Genomic DNA, 22,407 nt, shown 5'->3' with positions numbered 1-22,407 from the left:
TTGGACTGGGGGGAATACGCGGTAGTATACTGCGGAGTGATACCTTCTTCCATGTAAAATTTCCGCAGTTGCTTATTATCAAATTCTCCCCCGCCATCGGAGCGCACAACCCGTGGTTTACGTCCAAAATTGTTCTCTGCCCAACGCACATAGTCGACAATGTTCTTCGTTGCTTCCGACTTGTGCTGCAGCAGGTAAGTGACTGTGAACCTGCTATAGTCGTCGATGATGTGCATCACGTATCTGTTTCCACTACGAGTGACGGTTTTCATCGGGCCGCAAAGGTCCGTGTGGACAATATCAAGGACTTGTAACGACTTCCTTGTGGTTACTTCTGGGAATGGGGCACGGGATGCCTTCCCCTCTAGACAACATTCACACACAAGTTTTAAACTACAGTCACTCACCTGCATTCCGGTCGCAAGCTGTTCCTTACCGATGCGCTCTGCAGCCGCCCAGTCGCGGTGCCCTAAACGCCGATGCCACTGATGTTGACAGTTCTCCTTGTGCTGTCTCGATGTTGCCTGCAACGATGATTCAGCAACTCTAAGGTGATACAGACCACCATGGCGGAAACCCGTCGCCACGACAGTCCCAGCTTTCACGATTCTGCAGCCTTCATTGTTGAAATGCACTTCGAAGTTCTTCAAAGTCAGCCTCTCCACAGAGATTAGGCTGGTCGATAATCCCGGCACATATTTCACATTTTCCATGTCAATCTTGATCACTTCATTGTTACCGTCAATACCGTGTATAACGCCACTACCTTCCCCAAGGATCTGAGTCTTGTTCCCATCGGCCATGGTGATCCAGCCACCAGGAAACTCATTCAGGGAGGTAAAAAACGACTTATTGTTCGTCATATGAGCACTAGCACCACTGTCTATGATCCAAGATTGACACTTTCCACTCGAAACGATAAACGCAATTCCTCTGTTGTCACTTTGGGCAGTTTTAGCCTTCACTTTATCACTTCTCTCCTTCTTGGAGGAACTTCCTTCTTCTTTCTTCAGCAACCGGCAATTTCTTCGGAGATGCCCCGGTTTATTACAGTAATGGCAAATACGGGTCTCCTTACTTCCCGACTTGTACTCGGCGGAACGCATCGCCTTTTCGGATTTCACTGAAACACTTTCTCGCTCAAGCCGCCGGTGGTATTCGTCCGCGATTTTTGATTTCACTACATCGATCGTAACATCATCCCCGGCGCGGCTGTCAAGAGCGGTAACCAACCCATCGAACGAAGGCGGCAGACTACGCAACAACATGCAGATCTTCGTATCTGCATCAAGCACTGTACCGGCCGCGTCAAGACGGTCAAACAACTCGTCAATTTCCACTAGGTGCTGTTCGGTATCACTTCCTTCCGACATATTTGTCGAGCAAAGCTTTTTCAAAAGCGAAACGCGCACTGAACGAGATGACTTTTGATGGTAGTTCTTCAGCGCCACAAATACATCGTGAGCAAGTACACAGTTCTTCACAATGGGGAGCTGGCTGTCTTCAAGTAGCAGAATGATCGTGGCTTTTGCTTTCCGGTCATTCGTCTTCCATACCGCAGTACGAGCATTTTCCGCCGGGGAATCACTGACAACAACGTCCCACAAATCTTCCCGACACAATAAACTTTCCACTCGTATCTTCCACGTAGCCCAATTCGTTCCATTGAGCTTTGGAACCGAGAACTTCGCGTCCGTCATTTCGATTTAATTTTTCAACTCACAATCAAAAAAGAACAACACTCGCGGCTCGAGTCCTTCTCGAACGTTCTTTCCACACATCGCACGTAGCGGTAAGCACAAAAGAATGGCGTCACACCGGGCCAAAACTTTTCAACGTTTTCACTTTTCGATCCGATCCTACTGGGCCCATAACCTGACGGCAGGAATGCGAAACAGAACAACAGCGAACGGATTCGGATCAGTTGTGGAAAAATAAAGAGCACACGCGAGATTAAACGTTTATCTTATTTATTGTCGAGCACTAAAAACACCGATCAGAACGCGGTAGCGAAACTTTGTATTCTGTTTATGTTTATTGTATTGTTCTGATTGTTCACCCTCATGCCAAGATGAATATATGTACAAAGGTGTACACAACAAACAAGGGGTGAATCCTGGGATGAATAAAGTGGTAAACCTTGCACATTCCACAAAAGTTTGTCAGATAAAATGAGGGGTTAGTGGATTTTCCTATATTCGAGGGGTGAATCGATTAGCTTGGGACCGAAGATAGTACCAGACTCTGAGCCCAAAAGTTGAGCTGGTTTCTTCGGGACCTTCTGGTCTTAGAGTTACCTCTATGCTACTACACAGAAAAAAAATTGTTGAATATTACATCCAAACAGCTGCACAGAGATCATTCCGACGGTTATGTTATATTACGCTGTACGATATACATCGATTTTGCGAACAAAATTACGTCCATTGATGTAATATTGTATCTGCTTTTTGCTATTACATCATTATTTCATACATCAGCTTGAATTATTGTGTTTTGCTGTGGCTAGCTGCGCGTACGCCGAGGCATACGCTGAGTAGATAGAAAGAAGATTTGTCACGATTTTGGAGATTTCCTGCAAAAAGATGATGCACGATGCAAGTAGATGCGAGAAATGAAAGAAGATATTTAGAAGATTGATTCGCTAGTGTGAGATTTTTCGAGCATCTAGAATTGAAATTTAAATGTGTCGCGGCCCCTCGCTCTATGGTTTGAGATTTATCTTATTAGATCAGTGGTTACATTTGACGAAGCTTGGTAAATGATTGTTTTTACCGAAATTTGGCTAAAACCAGATACAAATTTCAGTGAACTATTTATGATTAACTACACGCAGAAAAAACTATCGTCGTAACAAAAATATTTGAGGTAAATTTAAACGTAAACTCAGTTTGTTCTGGCCACAAACATAAATTAGGTTGATTTCAAACGTATTCCATGTTTGAAGTCATGTGAAATCAATGTTTAAAATAAAAATAATGTTACGTTTATTTCAAAAATATTCGTGTTGAAAATAAACGTATTTATTTTTGTTTGGTTTTACAGCGATGCGAACAATAATAAATAGGTTTATTTTAAACATGCTTCTCATGTTTAAAATAAACATACATATTTTGGAGTTATTTTAGTAGTTGAGTGCAGGGTAAAGCAAAATAAAACGGTTTGCAAAGAAATGGGCAGGGCATCTTAATTCCTGCTCTTTTTCGGGTGCGATTAAGGGTGACCTGTGGGTATTGGGGTCCTGGTCCGGGATGCGAGGACCCGTCGGGGTGGATGTCCGGGGGTTCCAGTTCAGTGGAACCGGTGCAAATTTGTGTTATTAGCGTCGTTTTGCCGTTTCTGCCTCGGTTTCTGCCACTGGTCCTCATACCGGTTTCTTTCCATATTCGGTATCGGAGGAGGATCCGGAATGGATTCGGAATGGATGGCCGTTTTCTGTTGAGGTTGAGCAAAGCTGGGGCAACTTTTTCCGAATGTAACAAGAAGGAAATAAAAAGGCATGACACGCTAAAAACCGTTACCCAAATAGTATATTGTTGAAATAAAAATGCCTTTGCATTTAATTCAAACATAAATATTTTAGTTTTGAACATGCTTTCAATTTACTTTGAATAATTCATATGTGTATAGTATAAACATTTATATTTTTGTTTTAAATGAACAAAATTCGAATCCGTGTAAACCGGCAATTTTCAAGTTTACTGAACTGTTACGGCAATATGTTTCACCCAGGACAGATTTTGATTTCAAGTGTGCAAATTTTAGTAGGAACCAGATTGGTCGCTGAACCTACCCAAAAATGGGTTAACTAAGATGGGAGTGTCAAGTTGACAAAAGAACAACATCGATCAGATTCAGGTCAATGTTGTAAATTTGTCCGTCCCAATTTTTGAGTGGGTTCAGTTTTGACGAAATTATGGGATTTTTTACAAGCGTGTAGTTCATTTTGGTATACCAAATGTACTTCTCTTTTCGGCAGGCACCAACACCAAGGCGAAGGAAACAAAAACAACCTGGCTCATTCTAAAGAGCCTAAATTTATAAAGAGGCGACATGTCAAAATTGGAACAATCGATTGTCTGTCAAAGTCATAGGAAAAGTCATTCCAATCGAGCAGAAGACCTGTCAAATGGATAAGATGTCGTCTCTTTATAAATTCAGGCTCTTTAGCTCATTCGTTTTGTTTCCATCAAATGACATTTGCAGCATGCAAAATTTATTGACCAAGTGACATAACATAACTTATGTAGTTTCCACTGTTTTCATAAGGTTTTTCCTTAAATATAAAGGTATTCAGCATAATTTCAATCTTCCGGTAGATGTTATCCTGTAAATCCCTTCTGTTTTAGATGTGGCCACTCCTCGCTCGATGCGGAACATTGGTGAACACATCGCTGTTGGGATCTTTAAAGGCGAGTGCTTCCCGTACCACAACTTGCCTGTTTCATGTGCTTGCTAATGCCGGCCGTTGCACCGGTTCTGCTCTGGAAAACCAATCCGCCAACCGATTACTGCTCGAACGACCAGCTAATCAGTTGCTGTCTCCAGCGGTGAGTCCACTGCTCAATCTTGCCAGTGGCTTCAAAGTAAAAGGTCGCCTGAAGCGCCGATGCAAGGATTGTTACTTCGTCGTCCGGCATCAGCGGTTGTTCGTGATCTGCAAAACCCATCGTCGACACAAACAGATGTCCATGAAAAAGCAGGAACGCAACACTTGGATCCTCACCGATGCTACCCAGGGTGCGGCGCGAGCGTGGTGAAGGGGGGCTGTTGTGTGTTTTGATAGAGAAAAATAAATAGGGAGGATAAACGGTTCACAGAATTCGAAGGAGTTTTTATTTCTTTCCATAGCTGTTAGTGGAGAGGGAATGACTTTGTTTATTAATTAATACATTTACTTATTAACTTCATTTGACAACATAGTCTTAATGATTAACGCTCTAGCGTATATACTAATAAAGATGCAATTTTTTTTTGAATCAGCAGGTTTTTTCGCACAAAATTGAAATTTTGTTCATGAGAATGTATTTAGTATTCACTGTTGGCAGGTTTGGTAAGTGGTATATTCTGAACAAATTTGCATGAATAGGTATAACTTCGGTCTTGAATAAAGAAGTTGCTTTTATTTAAAACAATAACGACAAGCTCTGATCACGCCTTCCTTCGGACGTAAAGCCGTTGGTCCCCGGTTCATGAGTTGATTGATGGGTCGATAGGTAGGGTTCAGGTGTGGGAGCTGCCTCCCTGGCGTCGGTAGCATTGGTGCTCAGCACGAAAAACAAATCGAGAGCAAAAAAAACAATAACGACTGCACCTTAATAGGTACCTTGTAAATTACGGTTACGCAAACGACATTTAAAAGAATTATTAACATATTGACTCACAAATTCAAGAATAGTAAAACTCGAAAGAAGTGCTCATGTTTAGAAAAAGGAAAATGTTATGCATTACGCAAGGGCGTAACCAGGTTTCGAGCTAGGGAGGGGTAAAAAAATTTACTATGGATAATTTGGCCGAATGCTATTTCACCGAACGTCATTTCACCGAAAGCCTTTGTGTTGCTGAGTTTAGGGGGGAGTTGCATTACGCCAATTGACCATTATGCCAAATTATATTACGTTCAGACTACAGAGTTATAACAACAATCAATACGAAACTAAAGATTTTAAATTGGCTCACTACTTGACTAGCCTGATGGTGGTTTCTGTATTGCAATTATTTGACAACCGTTATAACATGTTATAACTCTCCAGTCTGGACAGCGTTTTACCCACGCTTAGAAATGATTACCGACTTCGGTAATTTCTACTGAACTTTCTACACCCATACACAAGGCCGGAAACACTCATAGACCTATTTCTATTCTTTGCTGTTTAGCAAAGGAGCTCGAGCTTTTGATTGACTGTAGAATGTACTCTGCTGCCCATAATTTCTCAATATTAGCATGGCTTTTTGAAGAATTGTTCTATCGCTAGGAATCTGATGGCATACGCTAGCACGCTAAACTCCAGTTTGGAAAAGCGCTGCCAAGTTGACGTGAACTTTCCAAAGCGTTTGATAAAGGGCCTCATGAATTAACTCTGAGAAAACTCGAAAGGCTGAGATTTCCTAACTGGCTAATAAGGTGGTTACGATCATACCTACAAGAAAGATCCACCTACACACTTGGATCTCAGTGAAAAACTTACCGAGATCGTCTGCCCTTTCACTCCCTTCAATGTACATTTGTAAGTACGCAGCGCTTTTAGTGCTACTTGACTGTCAGAAAAAAAACAGATATTTGCACATCTATATTTTCTCCTTAGGCAAACACTTACACATTCAAGTATGGCCATGATTTCCACTTGATACACTGTTGGACAATGTCCCATCGCCAATGAAATATTTGTCCCAGGGTATGTGCCCAGGGCCAAAGATTCCTGCACCTGTTTGTGTTCCAATGTTTGAGCCATCTGTGACACATATGATTGAGCCTTGACGAACGCTAGAATCACCGACCCAATCTGAACGTAACGTTTCACATACGTTGAAGGGAGTGTCATAGTTATCCTCTGGTTTCATCCAGTCTCTATTCATACTCATGTTCAGTTCAGTTCATTCCTTTATTAAACGTCGGTCTCTGTTCCGCAATCTAGTGCCAATCACCGACGGACATCGATTGCCATCCATTGACGGCAATCGAATGTGCAGGAAGGCAGCTTCCACACCTGCGTAGGATATCGCACCCATTCAACACACATGGGCCGGGACCAACGGCTTTACTTCACTTCCGAAGGAAGACGTGACCAGAGATTTTTATGCCTCAGAAAAATCCCACCGACCTCGGCTGGGATTGAACCCAGACTCATCGGGGTGTTAGAAAACAGTCACGCTTACCACTACACCACCGGCGCCGGCTGGCGCTGTTATCTGTCTCTATAAATTCCAAAGAGTGAAGGGGGTCTGCATCAACGCATCAAAAACAAAATACATGAAAGGAAGAGGTAGGGAAGAGAATGTTAGCCTCCCACCCCGAGTTCAGATTGACGGTGACGAAATCGAGGTGGTCGATGAGTTCGTGTATTTGGGCTTACTGGTGACCGCCGAAAATGATACCAGCAGAGAAATTCAAAGACGCATTATGGCAGGGAATCGTGCCTACTTTGGACTCCGGAGGACGCTCCGGTCGAATAAAATTCGCCGTCGCACGAAGTCTGTCTACAAAACGCCACGAGACCTGGACTATACTCGTGGAGGACCAACGGACGGAACGGAAGGTGTTGCGTACCATCTACGGTGGATGACGGAACGTTGAGGAGGCGAATGAACCACGAATTGCACCAGCTCTGCTGGGAGAACCATCCATCGTCCACATTGCAAATATTGGGCGACTACGGTGGGCTGGGCACGTCGTAAGAATGCCGCACGACGACCCAGTGAAAATGGTTCTAGAAAGCGACCCAACAGGAACAAGAATAAGAGGCGCGCAGCGGGCAAGGTGGATCGTCCAAGTAGAATGCGAACCCTTTGTAGACTACGAGGCTGGCGAAGTGTGGCCATGTATCGAGTAGAGTGGAGACGACTTCTTCGGACAGCAGAGGACAACAAGGCCTTAAACTGATTGGTAAGGTAAGTAAAGTAGATGCTTGTTTAAAGTTTAAAATTCATCAAAAGGAACCGTTCTTTCGAATCCAACGCTAGACTATTTCTCTTGTAGAGCTTTATTTGATTTCTCTGTTAAGTATTTATTTTTCTCATTACACGGTGTAGTTTCTAAGTATGCCAATTAAAAAAAACTAAATTATAAATTACAGCTGATTGGGGAGAAAGATCTTACAGTTAAGGATTTTTTTTTTAGTTTTTCTTGAGTGTTTTCCTTTTCCATTTTATCAAGATACAAGGTCAAAACGAGGATGTAAAAAGGAAACAAAAGAAGTACTGGAAACACATGCACTACATCTAGAAGTTCGTATCTATTTGAATATTTCTAGGATTCGCCAAGGGGGTTGATGAATTGATTTGAGCTTGATCAATCCCATATATTATGGGTACTTTTGATTATATTAGTTCTATGTGTTGGTACCCGTTGTTTGCTAACTGCTCCGCTGCTGGTTAAAACTGTACGGAATATAGGTAGTTCAACGATATTTGTAATCCTGTATTACAACAAATAACAAAAGACGACGCCTTTGCTTGGACAAAAATGTAGTGTAGCGAGAAAAGAACAACGAACGGAAGATAGAGCATATGCGCCTACATTAAGGTATATCTTAGAGTAAAAGTTAAGGATAACATTAGTTCCTTCTTGTTTTTGTTCGTTTGTTATTGATAAAATAACCGATTCCAAACGCTGAGATGCAGCTCCAGATTTAATCTGAGTCACGGTCACTGTCTCGATCGGATCCACTGTCAGAGCCGCTATCCTTGTCGCTACCCTTGGCTGATCGATCATCGGATTCGTTGTCACTTTCCTTGTCGGAGCCGTGGTCCGAGCCTTTGTCTGAACCACGATCGGATCCCTTGTCTGAACCTCGATCTGAGCCACGGTCGGACCCGCGATCTGAGCCCTTGTCGGAACCACGATCGGATCCTTTATCCGAGCCGCGATCAGACCCTTTGGCTGAGCCCTTTTCGGAGCCACTGTCTGATTTCTTGTCAGAGCCATGATCGGATTCCTTATCCGACTCATTGTCAGATCCTTTATCCGAGCCATGCTCGGAATTTCGACGCGATCCTTTCTCGGAACCACGCTCAGAGCTGCGATCCTTCTCGTCGCTTTCCTTGTCCTCATCTTTCTCTGTTTCCTTCTCATCCTCTTTCTTCTCATCATTCTCCTTATCTGAATCGTTACCTTCCTTAGCAGACCCGTTGCTCTTACTCTGCTCGTCGTCTTTCTCCTTATCGGAGTCAATTTCCTTCTTGTTCTTTTTATCGCCGTCATCGTCCTTATCATCCTCCTTATCCGAGTCACGTGGGCTTTCCTTGCCAGAATCGATATCCCGGGGGCTTTCCTTTCCAGCGTCCTTCGGAGTATTTGTGCCAGATTCTCCTCTATCGCTCTCGTTTTCTTTGTCCTCCTTCTCCTCGTCCTCATCCTCTTCTTCGATGATACGATTTCTTCCTCCGGATTTCTCGCGTTCCTTTTCCTTCGTTTCCGGTTTGAGCTTGTGCAGCTTCGTGGTCGCCAAAAAGCCAATCGGTTTTTTCTTCTTCTCTACGGCATCCTTTGCCGCCTTCGATAGCTGAGCAATCTCCGTCAGCTGCGATTTAAGCTTTTTGTTCAACACCTCCAGCTTAAACTCATAGTTCTTCTCCATATCTTTGTATTTTCTCATCAAATCCTGCTCCAGATACAAATGTTTACCCTTCCATGCGCTAATCTATTGGATTAAGAATTATTAGTATTTGCCTATTTTGAACACATGAATCTAGCAACATTACCTCCTTCTCCTTCTCCAGAATAATACTATCCTTCTGCTTCACCTTCCTCTGCAGCGTGGCTATCGTCTCCTTCAGCTGGGTCATAGCAATGACATGATCCGAGCTGTGTGGATCGACGTACTTCGTGTGGTGGTGGTGGTGATGGGCACTTTTGGCCAACTTTTCCGGAATCTCCTGGATCGGTTTCATGTCCGTACGCGGTTTCTTGCTGGACGAATGGCGACCGTTGTCGTTCCGGGCGTTGTCTACGCGGTCCATCCCTCCAGCGGCGGAAGATCCTACCGATGAAACGTTCTCCGGAACCTCGACCGGTCCCGAATTCGTGCTAATGTCACCCAACGGAGGCAAGCTGGATGCACCGCGGTTCATCGAGCTGCTGCTGCTGCTGCTCTTGTCGCCTGTGCTGCGGTCACCACGGCTACCGGAGTTTGCACTGGATCCGAGCGGTCCGGTGGTAGTGTTGCTGCCGCTATTGGCTCCTCCGCCACTGCCCGAACCGGTATTCGATGCTGACGACATCGACGGCGGGGGACCACCTTCGGCTCCACGCTTCTTCGCTCGACGGCGATCGCTTTCCGCCTGGCGTGCCTTGGTCAGCGCACGCTTGTAGGACAACGTACAGAGCCAGCACAGCAACTTGCCATCGACCTGAGGGTTTGGAGAGAGAGAAATGAATAGCAAGATTACATTTTAAACGTTGGGGTGTCCTGTTTATGACATTGCGATTGAGGGGGTCCAATCTTGGGCACTGAGACGATTTCGGGGTTTTTTTTTAATTCGATTGGAAGTGGATTGGATAGTTTACGTTCTAGGTGGGTACATACTTAATACTAATTCTTAAATCCTGTAACTTAATTTAAAATAAAAACACTTAATATTAAATTAAAAACTGAAACACTAATTACGAGTCGAACTAGCCAATGAGCTAAAAATATCGCTAATAAAGTTAAAAGAGACAGAAATTGTTATTTAAGATTAAGGTTGCAAATAATCTTTTAGCTATAATTAAGGGCCAACCACATTGGATCCGTTTGCGTCTGATCCGGATGTAATGTGGGTGGCCAGCGATTTTATGGTCGAGTGAGTAAGTGAAAATAATAAAACTGCTAATTATGATTTTTTGAGAGCAAAATTTAATGGTTTTGTGTGTCAAACAGTGGCGTCGCCCTAACCTCTATCTACCTGTTCAACAACTCTCAAAACGTAAACAAATGAAAAAAAATATTGCTTCCAATGGATATAAATCAGTGAAATTAGAAGACCCTGTGCCTGTTGAAACTGATTTGAATGTAAACATGACCCTAACTAACGTTTTCAAAGTTTTTGAACGTATGCTTGTAATTTACAAGCTCATTATAACAACATTTAATTATTACACAATTTCGGAAAACATTTTTATATAGCGAGTGAATGAAAGCAACCAAATTATTTTAAGAACTTGAAAACATGTATTTCTTTGAAGCACTTCCATATTTTGCAATTGAGAGCTTTCTGCTAACCAATACATGAATTTCTACGTACGGTATGTTTGGCATAATTGACATTTGGTATAATGGACACCAGGGTTGCTTCCACTCACTTCGCTATAAATAAAATGTTTTTCGGAATTATAAAATTATTAAATGTTGTAATGATTAATGTTGTAGAATAGAGAACTACTTCGTCCAATTTGGGCCTATCGAGCAGAAAACATCAAGTACATCTATAATTTCAGCGTAAACGATTCAATTATGTTTGTTACGCAAATAATGAATGTTTACAGAAGCGCTACGATCAAATCCATTTTTCCATTCCATTTTTAACTTTATCCGTAGGGGAAAGTGGGGCAGTTTGGCCACCTTAAGGAAATCATCACTAATAATACCAAATTCAGTGGAAAATTCGACTAATTTTTAACCAAATTGATAGTTTCAAGCCCTATATACTAAATAATAATTAGTAAACTTTTGAATCTTATGGAAGAAGATTTACAAAATGTTCGAAATGACCTATTCCGGGTTGTATGAGCTCCTTTCTAAACAACCGGTAAGAACATTCTGTTCTTTTGAGGCTTTATGAAGAGTCAACAATGAACAGTTTTAGCTTAAAAATATTTAAAAGAAACAATTATTTACTGTAGAATAAATTAAATTTAAGAAGTAGGTATTGCCTATTTAAGGCTATATCCGGAAAACTTTTGAGATTTAGGACGTAATTGCTTTTGTAAACAAACGCGTCATCACCGATTTCTCACGAATGAAAGCCCAATCTTGCAAACAAACTATACCAAATCAAATTAGAATCATTCATCTACCTGTCTGTGTTATTAGTTTTTAAGATTGAGCTTTAATTCGCGATAAATCAGCGATTGGAATGTTTGTTTACAAAATCAATTATGCCCTAATCTCGAAGTTCTCCGGATATTTGTTCAGTCTTGTGAATGATTGATTTTTTACCAAAGCAGCTGTCATATTCAAACAAAGGAATAATGCAAAATTGAAGAATTTAAGTATAGAAAATGTTCGAAACATCAGTAGTGCTCATATTGCCCGAATGGACTACAGTAATATTTTGTTAAGAAAAACTGTAATGTTTATTGAAAACTATAAAACTAGAAACTACTGATAGACCTTATTTTATGATTCAGAAATCATATAACACTTGTGACATTTTGAGTTAGTCTAACATTTCTCGAATATTTGCACTAGAGAAAAGTAATATTTAGGCTAAAATCGAAGACTAAAAATCAAGAAGACTGGCAACTCAAGACCAACAATTGAAATGGCCTTAACCCCATTTTGTAAACAAACCTTGTAAGGCCATTTTCTCGCGAACCGAAGTCCGCAAAGGCAAACCAACACAATGAACAGGTAGGGGAAATTCTCCTCTACCCGATTGTGGTTTAGGTTTGCGAATGAAGGTTTCGGTTCGCGAGAAAATGGCCTTACAAGGTTTGTTTACAAAATGGAGTTAGGGCCATTTCAATTGTTGGTCTTGAACTGTTCCCTTCTCCCATACCAATGTCAAACGTCACTGATAACAGCGTCTCTGTCAATCAAAGTTGAAGCTTTGAAGCACAAGTGTTAGTGAGACTGCTCATAAACAGTGACTGTGTGTATGACCTAATGTCACCGGTACTTGTTGTTGTTTTTGTTTTGCTCTACAAAATTTCACAGCAATTTGTATCCTAATCCCAGCAAGCCGGTGGTTTTCCAACTCCAAACCGAAAAACTTGTCATGGTGGATCAAGTAGAGGATTGAAACTCGGATCGATACCTAGTGAAAGTAACTTTTACTTGTGAACGAGCAACCGAAATATTGTTTATTTTGCCTGTTGGAAGCAATCAATTATAAGGAATTGGCATCTTCCATCACCATTGAGTGAACTACCGTCATTCGGAAGCTGCTGAAAATTCAAGGATTCAAAAAGAAGAAAGATCCGGTACCTACATCACGATCCAACGGAAGGCGTAGCAGGATCTAATGTTGGAAAAAATGAAAATGAAAGGTTGAAGGACTGCAATCCCAAACGGTACGTATTGATAAAGCAAATATTTCCATTTTAGATGTTGTCAGAACATGAAACCACCGGATAGTGATCCTCTGTATGCTTTAACAATTCTTGGAATCGACCGACCCAGAGAATGATAACAACAGTGTCGGATTGGCCAGTGACATTCAAATAGTCAGCGAGTACTGTGCCATGTTGCCGAGCGTCACAACTTAAACCCTCCCCCACTGTGGCAGGTGCCAAAGCCGTGCGGAACGGTCATACATTGTAATACGAATGCTCAAAAATGCATCACTAAAGGGCTTAGGAACAGTGGAAGATAATTCTGAGATAGCAAATAAATGATCGAGGAAGGTCCCACCATCATTGTGAATGGCATCATTGCCATAGTTTAAATTTTCAAAACAAATTTACGTACGCATCTGTTCAGTTTCAGCTGGAATTTTAATCGTTGTCAGCATAAAGCATAGAAAAAAAAGTTTCACTTTTTACGACAATCATAACAAATCCAATAATTGACAGCTATTTATTTCTAGCTATTTGTGAATGCACTCGTGAATTAACACACACCATCATACACGGGTTCCACTTTTGCTCAGAAGAGGCGTTGCCTTACTGCACAGGAGTGGAACTTCGGATCAGAAAGTGGCTCCACTTGTCATTTGCGAACACTAGCGCACCTAGCGGTAGAAGGCATCTTCTGCCTGCAGTTAAGATAGGCAGCATGCTATGATGGTGTGAGCGCACATAGAAAGCTCATGTGGAACGCTACCACAACACATTGCTTGTTGAGCAGAAAAACGAACAATTTTTTGATTCACCGATTTGTTTGCACTTCCCCTTCTGTTCTGTGCTTACTGTCTCCTGATTTTTGGCAGAAAAGTCAAAACGTGCGTTTTTAGTTTATGCAAAAACGGTTCATTTAAGCCATATAGTGTCTTCGGAGAAGTTTGTGCACTTAAAAAGCCCCTTCTTATGGGCTTAACCATATCATGATTAATCTACCTAGCAGGGAGATACAAAATTTACTTTTTTTGTTTGTCGAGATAGCAAATTGGTATCTTCAGCAAAGTTTTAGACAATATTAAATCAAACATTTTTGCTCAATACGTCGACCCGCTATCTCTTATATTTACCGAGATATGTATTTTATTTTTGGTAAGAGCCTTCAGAAAATCATTTTTTTGCAAATAACTTTTCTGGAAGTAATTTTTTGACATTAGTATGTTGTACACAAATGTTTGTTTTTAAATACGCCATTTTGTCTTGGGAAGCAAGTTCCTATCTTCAATATTTCTTAAGATATCTAATGTTTTGACCCAAAATCACCACTATTTCCGAGGCCAACAGCTCGAAGTTGGGCAAAATTGGGCAAACCAGGCTAATTACATTTGAAAGTATACTTAAAATGCTGCCCAATGCATACCAAATCATTAGTCTTCTTTAGTATTCTATGCCGATCTGCTTATTAACAAACTATAGTAAACCGTGTACAGATAATCGTTTTCTTGCATTTATACATAGAGCAGCTCCTTCATACGTAATTTACTCTTGGTGTTAAATCGAAGTAGGCATGCAAAAAAAAGGGCGTGCGTTGCAAAGCAGCGTGCGGTTAAACCGAAGGTAAAAGTTTTGATTCTAATTTGTAGTGACCGGTTGACTGGACAAGAAGGTGATTCGTAGTGTCTATTGTAGTGATCGGTTGAATGAATGGACAGGGATTCTTGTTTCTCGTGGCAGGTGAGTCCCGGTGTCTATTGCAGTGACCAAAATCGACTGAACTATGATTGGTCTCTGTTCCCTCCGCCAAGAGATTCACAGTGTCGGTAGTAGTGACCGATTGATTGAACTTTTCCCCTACGTTAATAAAATTGTGCTTCAATGCGTTAGGACGAAATAAGAATTCATAAACCGAGTTAGGAGTCAGATTTTTTACAATTTGTGACCCTTTATCAAATCTATGTATGTATTTATGGAAAGGTAAATAAATTTGGAAGACAACTGTAAGTGAAACATTTCATTTTGTGTAAAAATCCGCTCGAAAAAGATATACAAAAGCGCGGGTTATGCTTAGCAGGCCCAAAATTAGATCTAAGCCTTACTTGCATGTTACCAGAAGAGGTTGTATATTATGTGTTTGACACATAAAACCTGAGAGAGAGAAGGATTAGTATTTTCCATTTAATTCCACTACTTTATTTGCTTATCCTTGACAGATACGCGTATTTCGTCTACAATGTGCAGACTTCTTCAGTGTCTTGTACTAATACTCGACAAGTATTAGTACAAGACACTGAAGAAGTCTGCACATTGTAGACGAAATACGCGTATCTGTCAAGGATAAGCAAATAAAGTAGTGGAATTAAATGGAAAATACTAATCCTTCTCTCTCTCTCATTATACAGGTATTCCACTAAGACGCCCACATTCATCAGGATACATAAAACCTACCAATTTCGCCTGCAGAGAGTCACAATCAACGATGTAATGACTGATTGAGATCTCAGCAAAAGTAACTTTTGGTTGGTGAAAGAAATCTAAGTGTGTAACTCTCGAAAAGGAGCCGAATTTGGATTTTTTTTAGCTTTTCATGTGATTCCCTGTAGCGTCCTTTTTCGTGATACACTTCGCAATTTCACATGTAAAAATAATAAGGTTTCTGTGAATGCACGTAGCTGAAACTACTACTTGTTGTTTTCTGCGGAGAAGCAAGCAATTTTCAGAAGTATGAACCTCGTAGATCTTGAGTTGTGTGCTCTTGAAATAGCGAGGTGCGATGGAAAAATGGACTCTACAAGGAAACACCTTAAATCGCAACAAATGGTGTAGTAGTGTAGTGGTGTAGTGGTAAGCGTGACTGCTTTTTCACCTATATGGGTCTGGGTTCAATCCCAGCCGAGGTCAGTGGGATTTTTCTGAGGTATACAAATCTCTGGTCACGTCTTCCTTTGGAAGGAAAATAAAGCCGTTGATCCCGGCTCATGGTATTCAATTGTGAATGGGTGCGATATCCTACGCAGGTGTGGAAGCTGCCTGTCGATTGCCGTCAATAGATGGTAATCGATGTCCGTCGGTGATTGGCACTAGATTGCGGAACAGAGACCGACATCAGTCCTCCAGAATTTCGACAGGTACCAAATTTGAAATTACTTGTAAATTATTAAAAGAACACTGTGCTGAATTGATAGATTGAGCATGATAATTCTTTTTAAAAAACAATTAGATCTTCGAACAGTTGAATCAGGATGTCGACTCAACGAAGAAAACCAAATTCCCTGATATTCCCTGATTTTCTAATAATTTTCAAAAAAAAAAAAACCCATGGACAATGCCTACAGGGCTGGTAGTGCTGATACGATATAATAGTAGTGACTTTAGTGACTAAAATTACGGAAATAGTGACTTTTAAATAATAAATTAGTAATAGAATAGAATAATAGATGATTCAGAACTTAAATTCACATTTCATCAATTCTTCTAATTATATCGAAACTCTCAACGGAATCTCCTATGAAGAGCACTTGAAGTGATTTGAATAATTTCCTTTTAATTACGTTATACATGATGGCTAGCAAATAGCAATTTGCGGATTTTCCCGGAGTTTTTTTTTTAATGTTACTGATTGACGTTACATAAATTTCTGCTTAGAATAATATTGGACTTCTGCCCTGAATTCTATATTGGAAATTCAATTCGTATTCTCCTCAGAATTTCCATGGTATTTCCTCTGAATTCTCAAAACATAAATTCATCTCAGAATACCCGAAGAATTCCTTTGAGATTGAACCCTCAAAACCCGAATTCATTGAAATTCTTCTCGGAATTTGTTTCATCAGGATCATCAGCAATCAATTCAGAATTCTTTTATAACTATCCACAGAGATCATTTTTGGAGTTCGCGGGATTTACATGGAATTCTCATCAGAGCTCTCTTAAAAAATGTCAGAACTAGTTTTGAATTCTTATTAGAATTGGACCATCATCAGCATCATAGAATTCTCTCAATTATATTGGAATGATTTCCAGGAGTTGAATTTTACATCTTTAATAATTTAAACAATAATCAAAAGCAACGCTCGTATGTGCCAGTCTCAGGGCTGGGTTTTTCACCTCCGCTTAAGCCTTCAACCAGGTTTAACTATTCGGAGGTAAAGAAATCGGCCCTCATAAGACTTTCGTAGTCTGTACTTTGATACTTTGTATTGAAGGTGTTATCCTGGTGTTTCAATGGTCCTTGATTATTTCGGTCATCCTGGTTAAAATTGTTAATTCTTCAACAGATATGCATATTTTGTCATAACTGCTGTAGACTTCGTTAGTGCCAAGTACTCAATTTAAAAATGGTGTTGATATTTTTCCATTTCACTCTATTTTAGTTGTGATAAAGTGACTTTAGTGACTATTTTTAGGGAAATAGTGACTTTTTTGTGTGAAAAGTGACTTTTTAGTGACTGACTTCAAAATAGTGACAAAGTCACTAAAAAGTGACCTGCTACCAGCCCTGTGTATACCCGTTTTTGGAATAACAACATCATCAGCTATTACTTTCCTCAGATATGTACTAGGGCTTCCTGGATTTTTTTTTTCCAACGAAATACCACGTAGGTCTTTAATCCATTAAGAATGGACCAGTAAAATCTCAAATTGAATAAAGCATTCCATTCATTTTATAGAATGAAAAAAAGAAAAAAATCGCAAGTTGCCAAAAACGCCTAAATTAAAAAAAAAATAAGATAATTAGTTCAAGCAGTAACCGGAATATTACAATGATTGATAGTGAAGGAAACTGCAACTATCTCGATTAAAAAAGGCTTGCTTAATTGCTTAAAGTTTTCCGCAAGTTCATGATCCGTTTCTTACTTCGATTTACCCCATGATAAGAGAAGAGGTCCTTTTCGGAGTTCGGTTCGAACTGTTTCCGAACTCAACTATAGGGGCAGAAATTCACCCAGTTCTCCTACATCTTACATGTGAAACACTTGTCTTTAATCCCATTATATATTTTCCCCATGATCACGTTTTGAGACCCTGCTCCGCAGGAAAAAATATTCCGTATAACGGCAGTATTCCTCCGGTGGGAAATCGCAAAAAAAAACCATGCTCCGAAGTTCTGTAAGTTTTCTACATTACAATTGCAATAGCAGCAACATCAACATACTAAAACTGCATCGAGAATTTAATTTTTCGAGCTAACTAGGTTTACAATGAAGACCTGAGTAGTCTATGCCCTGAGTATTCTAAAGCCCTTCTATGATATCAAGGAAATGCTTTTCTTCGTATCTTTGAATCATTATTTAATCATATATTATCATCTAGTTGATACTCTAACGTTGACAGGACCACATACCGTGGTAGAGGTAACAATAGCTGCAATTTCCAAACCTACGACTGGATGCCTTTCTTCAGATAACAACTTGAGTGCGGTAAAAATCGATAGAACTGTTTCAAACACATCGTCGGCACATGAGCGAGTCGGGAGATCATCTCTTTTTGAAAGTAGTGGCGGGGGGAATATCCCTCACTATTCCTCTCCAACGTGGGAGTTTGGTAAAGAGAGATGATAAAACCGATTTGTACCTTACTAAAGTTGTCCTAGCTTGCTTTCTACTCTCTATATGCAATTTTCACACTGCCGTACTCTAATGGAACTATCAATTCTATGCTTTCATCTTCTCATCTATCGTATAAAAATTACCACTTTAATTTGTTATTTGAAATTAGCATCTTCAACTATGATTCACTGAGCTAAACAACAGGCTGTTAAGAACATGACAAGGAACAAAAAGGAAACGTAGTATTAGAAAAAAATCATCCGCTTTTCTTAACTCTTCACCATTCTTGCAAAGAATTGATTTTTATTGGACAACGCTGAATCGAGCAGAAGGTTAAATTGTGTCAGACGAAATTAGGTGTAACATCTATTAAGAGACGCACATACCCATTTGGAGGTTAAATTTTGCAACAGCTAACAGCTTCTATCTTCGGAAATGGATTTGGATCAATTCTCAGTATCTCAGTTCAACTCAGGAATTTGCCAACACCCAGTAGGAGCTGATATAAGGTCATCATCAAAATACCATTTTATTTGAGTAATTTTAAGCATTGAGCAACCATACCACCGCCCCGTAACGTAGGTAGATCACCATTTCGTGGTACGTTACGGGATGTAAGATCTACCACCGATTCATAGTATTGACTACTTCAAACAAGGGGAACACGATTTTTCAGTAATCAAAGGAACACATATTAGTCTTTGTTACTTTTTATTCCTTGTTAATAGTGATAAGTCCTCGGGTTGTCTGGACCGAGGATGATCTTGAAACAAGGAAAAAAAAGTCAGTTAATATTCACCTATGTGATTCCTAATCTTCTATTCGTTGTTCCCTAGTTTGAAGTGGTTAAGACTACGGTTCTAATATCGGTGTCATAGCTTGTGTCTGTTGCTAAGGAATCCAATTTTTACTGACAAAGGGGCGCACCTTTGGAGGGTGTTCCGCCTCCGAAGGGTATAAATAGCCGGACATTTCAATTAGAATCGATTCCTTGCGATGAAGGCAAGAATGACAACTGAATCAAAATCGAATTCTTCATCATTTCTCAATAGTGATGGAGTAATACGACATGCACTAACTAAGGACACAGGATATATTACAATAGATCAAATTACTGGTCGCAGTAGTGTTATGTCCCGAACAGAGGGGAAAAACCACAAGTTCGCAATTCTATAGATTTCAAATTTGAAATGAAAAACTTGAGTAACCCAGTTATTCAGTTGGTTGTAACGTAACTAACGAAATCTGTCATACTGTTTAATTAGTTTCTGTGATCAAGAAATATTTCCGTGAGATTCCCTGAATTTTCAGGTTTGAAAAAGAATTCCCTGATATTCCCTTATTGTCCAGGTTTTCCCAGGACACCCTGTGAATACTAAAATCTTGATCGAAGATTGCATGACAAAATTATTAACATTATGAGTCTAGGCCAGTTTATCACATTCTTGAACTTTGCAAGATCTTTGACTTCAAATATTGCGTATTTTAAAGATCTGATTAAATAAAAATCATTACGCTTGGACATGGTTAATTTTTTTGGAATTCTGACACTATGAACGATTCACTAGAGAATTCCAAATGAGTTTTGAGGATAGTTGTAGAGGAAATCTAGCAATAATTCAATGCAACTTTGAGGAGAATTCCAATGGAATTTAACTAGAAATTTCAGATAAATTTGATGGTTATCTCATATGAATTGTAAGGATAAGTAAAGGTGAGTTTTAAGGTAGTTCTGAAGAGACTGTTATAAGGATTATAATTATTATTCCAGCCAGTGTTGGCAATATCATCAATCAAATGATATTTTTCTGATTTCATACGCACTCAATATCACGCGTGATATTGAAACAAAATATCATGCTTGATACTGATTTTACAAGCTCCTTTGATATTGCGAGACTATTCACAACGTGCAAAAATCAAGCGAATAGTTGACTAGATACAAAAAGGATTCCGTTGCACATCGTTTTCTTAGAAAGAGAAAGTATTCTATCTCTTTTTACTGTTCACCGATGGCAGACACGAAGTGACTGCTGCCAACCGTTATGGAAGTTTAGGTTGCGTTTGGGTGTAGAGTAAAAATCATGAAACTCAATCTCTCCACAGTTTGTTGAGATTTGCAGTCGGTGAGTTTTGTTAGCTTGATATTCCGAGTTGTGATATCACAGCTTGCAATATCAACCACAGTTATTTGCTTGTTGATTTTTGTCTACGAAAATCAAGTGTGATCTTGGGCAATGGTGAGTTTGATTTTTTGATATTTTCCCAACACTTATTCCAGCGAACTCTAAAGCAAATTGAGGTAAATTTCTGGAATACGGAGTCTCTTTCCTTCAAAGTGAATTAACCCTCGGCAAACTTGACTACATTACTACAATCTTACTACTATCAATCAATTAATCAAAGAGACATTTTTAGGAAAGCTGCAACGAATTATAGCTTATAAATCCATGAATATCTTATTCTTGAAATAGTTCAAACAATTCATTGCAAAATTCCATGCTAGTTTCAAGGGGATACCTAAGCGAATTTATAAGAATTTTGAGGGAATTTCAAGGTGTTTCCGGAAGTGTTTGGCAAGATATTTCAAGCATATTTTCAAAGAAACTATTAGCAGTGCTCCAAGATATTCAGACGAAATTTCCATGGGAATACAATGGAAAGTTTCAAGAGAATTCCAAGATGATTAATTTTGGAAGAATGCGTTTCTTAATTCCAACTGGCATACCAAGAGATTTCCGAGGAAAATTTCAAGGGACCACTCCACCCTGAAATGCCACGTCATTTATGCGAGTTCCCCAAGCGAATTCTAAAGAAACTTATGAAGATGCATTATACAAATTCTCGGGAGAATGATTAACAATCTATATACATAAAAATGAATTTCTGTCTGTCTGACCCCCTTATAGACTCGGAAACTACTGAACTGTATGCAGGGGTTTTTGGAACAGGGAAAGGTTCTTATGATGGTTCGATACCCCTTCCCCTTATGTAAGGGGGGGCTCCCATACAAATGAAACATAAATTTCTGCATAACTCGAGAAGTAATCAAGCAAATGGAACCAAAATTCATGTGGTGGTCATAGGCGGTAGCCCCTTAGATAAGAAAGAGGGGGGGGCTAAGTACAAATAGCATGTTTTTTTTTGTAAATTGGCGCATAAACTCAAGCTAATATTGAATCCCGAGCAAGACCGGGCACACTCAGCTAGTACGAAGATAAATTAAGAGTAAATGTGAAGAGTTATCTGGAAGCAATTCCTAAAGTGTTCTGCACAGAATTCCGAGACTGTTAAGGGGCAGTTTCAAGAGAAAAGCGGACATAATCATAAGATTATTGAGGGAAATAGTGAAAGATAAAATAATTCTGAAGACTTTTTAAAATGATCCTGAGGAAATCCTTGACACCTAAGTTCCTAAGAAACAATTTAGTAAATTCAAGATCTAGGATTATCAAAAATTCTTAATATTTTGGCATAGGTTGAGAATAAATCTTAGAAAACCAATAGACTATGGCGCTAGAAATTTCAGAAAAGTTTAACGCTAAGGTATGTGAGAAAAATCCTCTATGGAAGTGCATTCAATATCCCAGAAATGGAGGAATTTTCTAAAATTTGTGATAGGGGAAATGACTCTAATGTTGGCCTATGGATCTAAGATTGGGCCCATCGCTAAAAATCATCTATTGATTAATTTTATCTAGATGAACTTGGGACTATACTAATGGATATTTTTGGTCGCTATTGAAAATTTAGTCGATTGCTGAATTTATGTAGGGGCCCATATTAGGGGCATTTAGGCCGACATTACATCCATTTCCCCTATGAAAAGTTTTTAAGGTTCTAAAATTATCAAAAAAATATTACAAATGGCAGACTTTGGTGCATTGCTTATCTAGGTTGAGAATGTTTATGACATTATGACGAGAATTCGATTAATATAGGTAG

General features: G+C 39.7%; 1 protein-coding gene across 2 annotated transcripts in view; it reads right to left on the bottom strand.

The window, feature by feature from the left end:
- Positions 1-7,699: 7,699 nt before the first annotated feature.
- Positions 7,700-22,407, bottom strand: part of LOC135699307 (serine-aspartate repeat-containing protein C) — a 44,267-nt gene continuing 29,559 nt past the window's right edge. Inside the window, exons 2-3 of one of the 2 annotated variants that reach the window (XM_065219554.1) lie at positions 9,421-10,068; positions 7,700-9,359 (exon numbers count right to left, since the gene is read on the bottom strand). In XM_065219554.1, coding sequence (XP_065075626.1) covers positions 8,349-9,359; positions 9,421-10,068 — 1,659 coding nt within the window. In that variant the 3' untranslated portion in view covers positions 7,700-8,348. The remainder of the gene's footprint in view (positions 9,360-9,420; positions 10,069-22,407) is intronic. The other variant, XM_065219553.1, reaches the window with a different exon arrangement.

This window comes from Ochlerotatus camptorhynchus, unplaced genomic scaffold (genome assembly GCF_037179485.1).
Source record: "Ochlerotatus camptorhynchus isolate MF236.1 unplaced genomic scaffold, CSIRO-AGI_Acam_v1.1 ptg000105l, whole genome shotgun sequence".
Lineage (NCBI taxonomy): Eukaryota > Metazoa > Arthropoda > Insecta > Diptera > Culicidae > Ochlerotatus > Ochlerotatus camptorhynchus.
The sequence above is the reverse complement of the archived record's forward strand: the minus strand, read 5'-3'. Positions and strand labels throughout refer to the sequence as shown.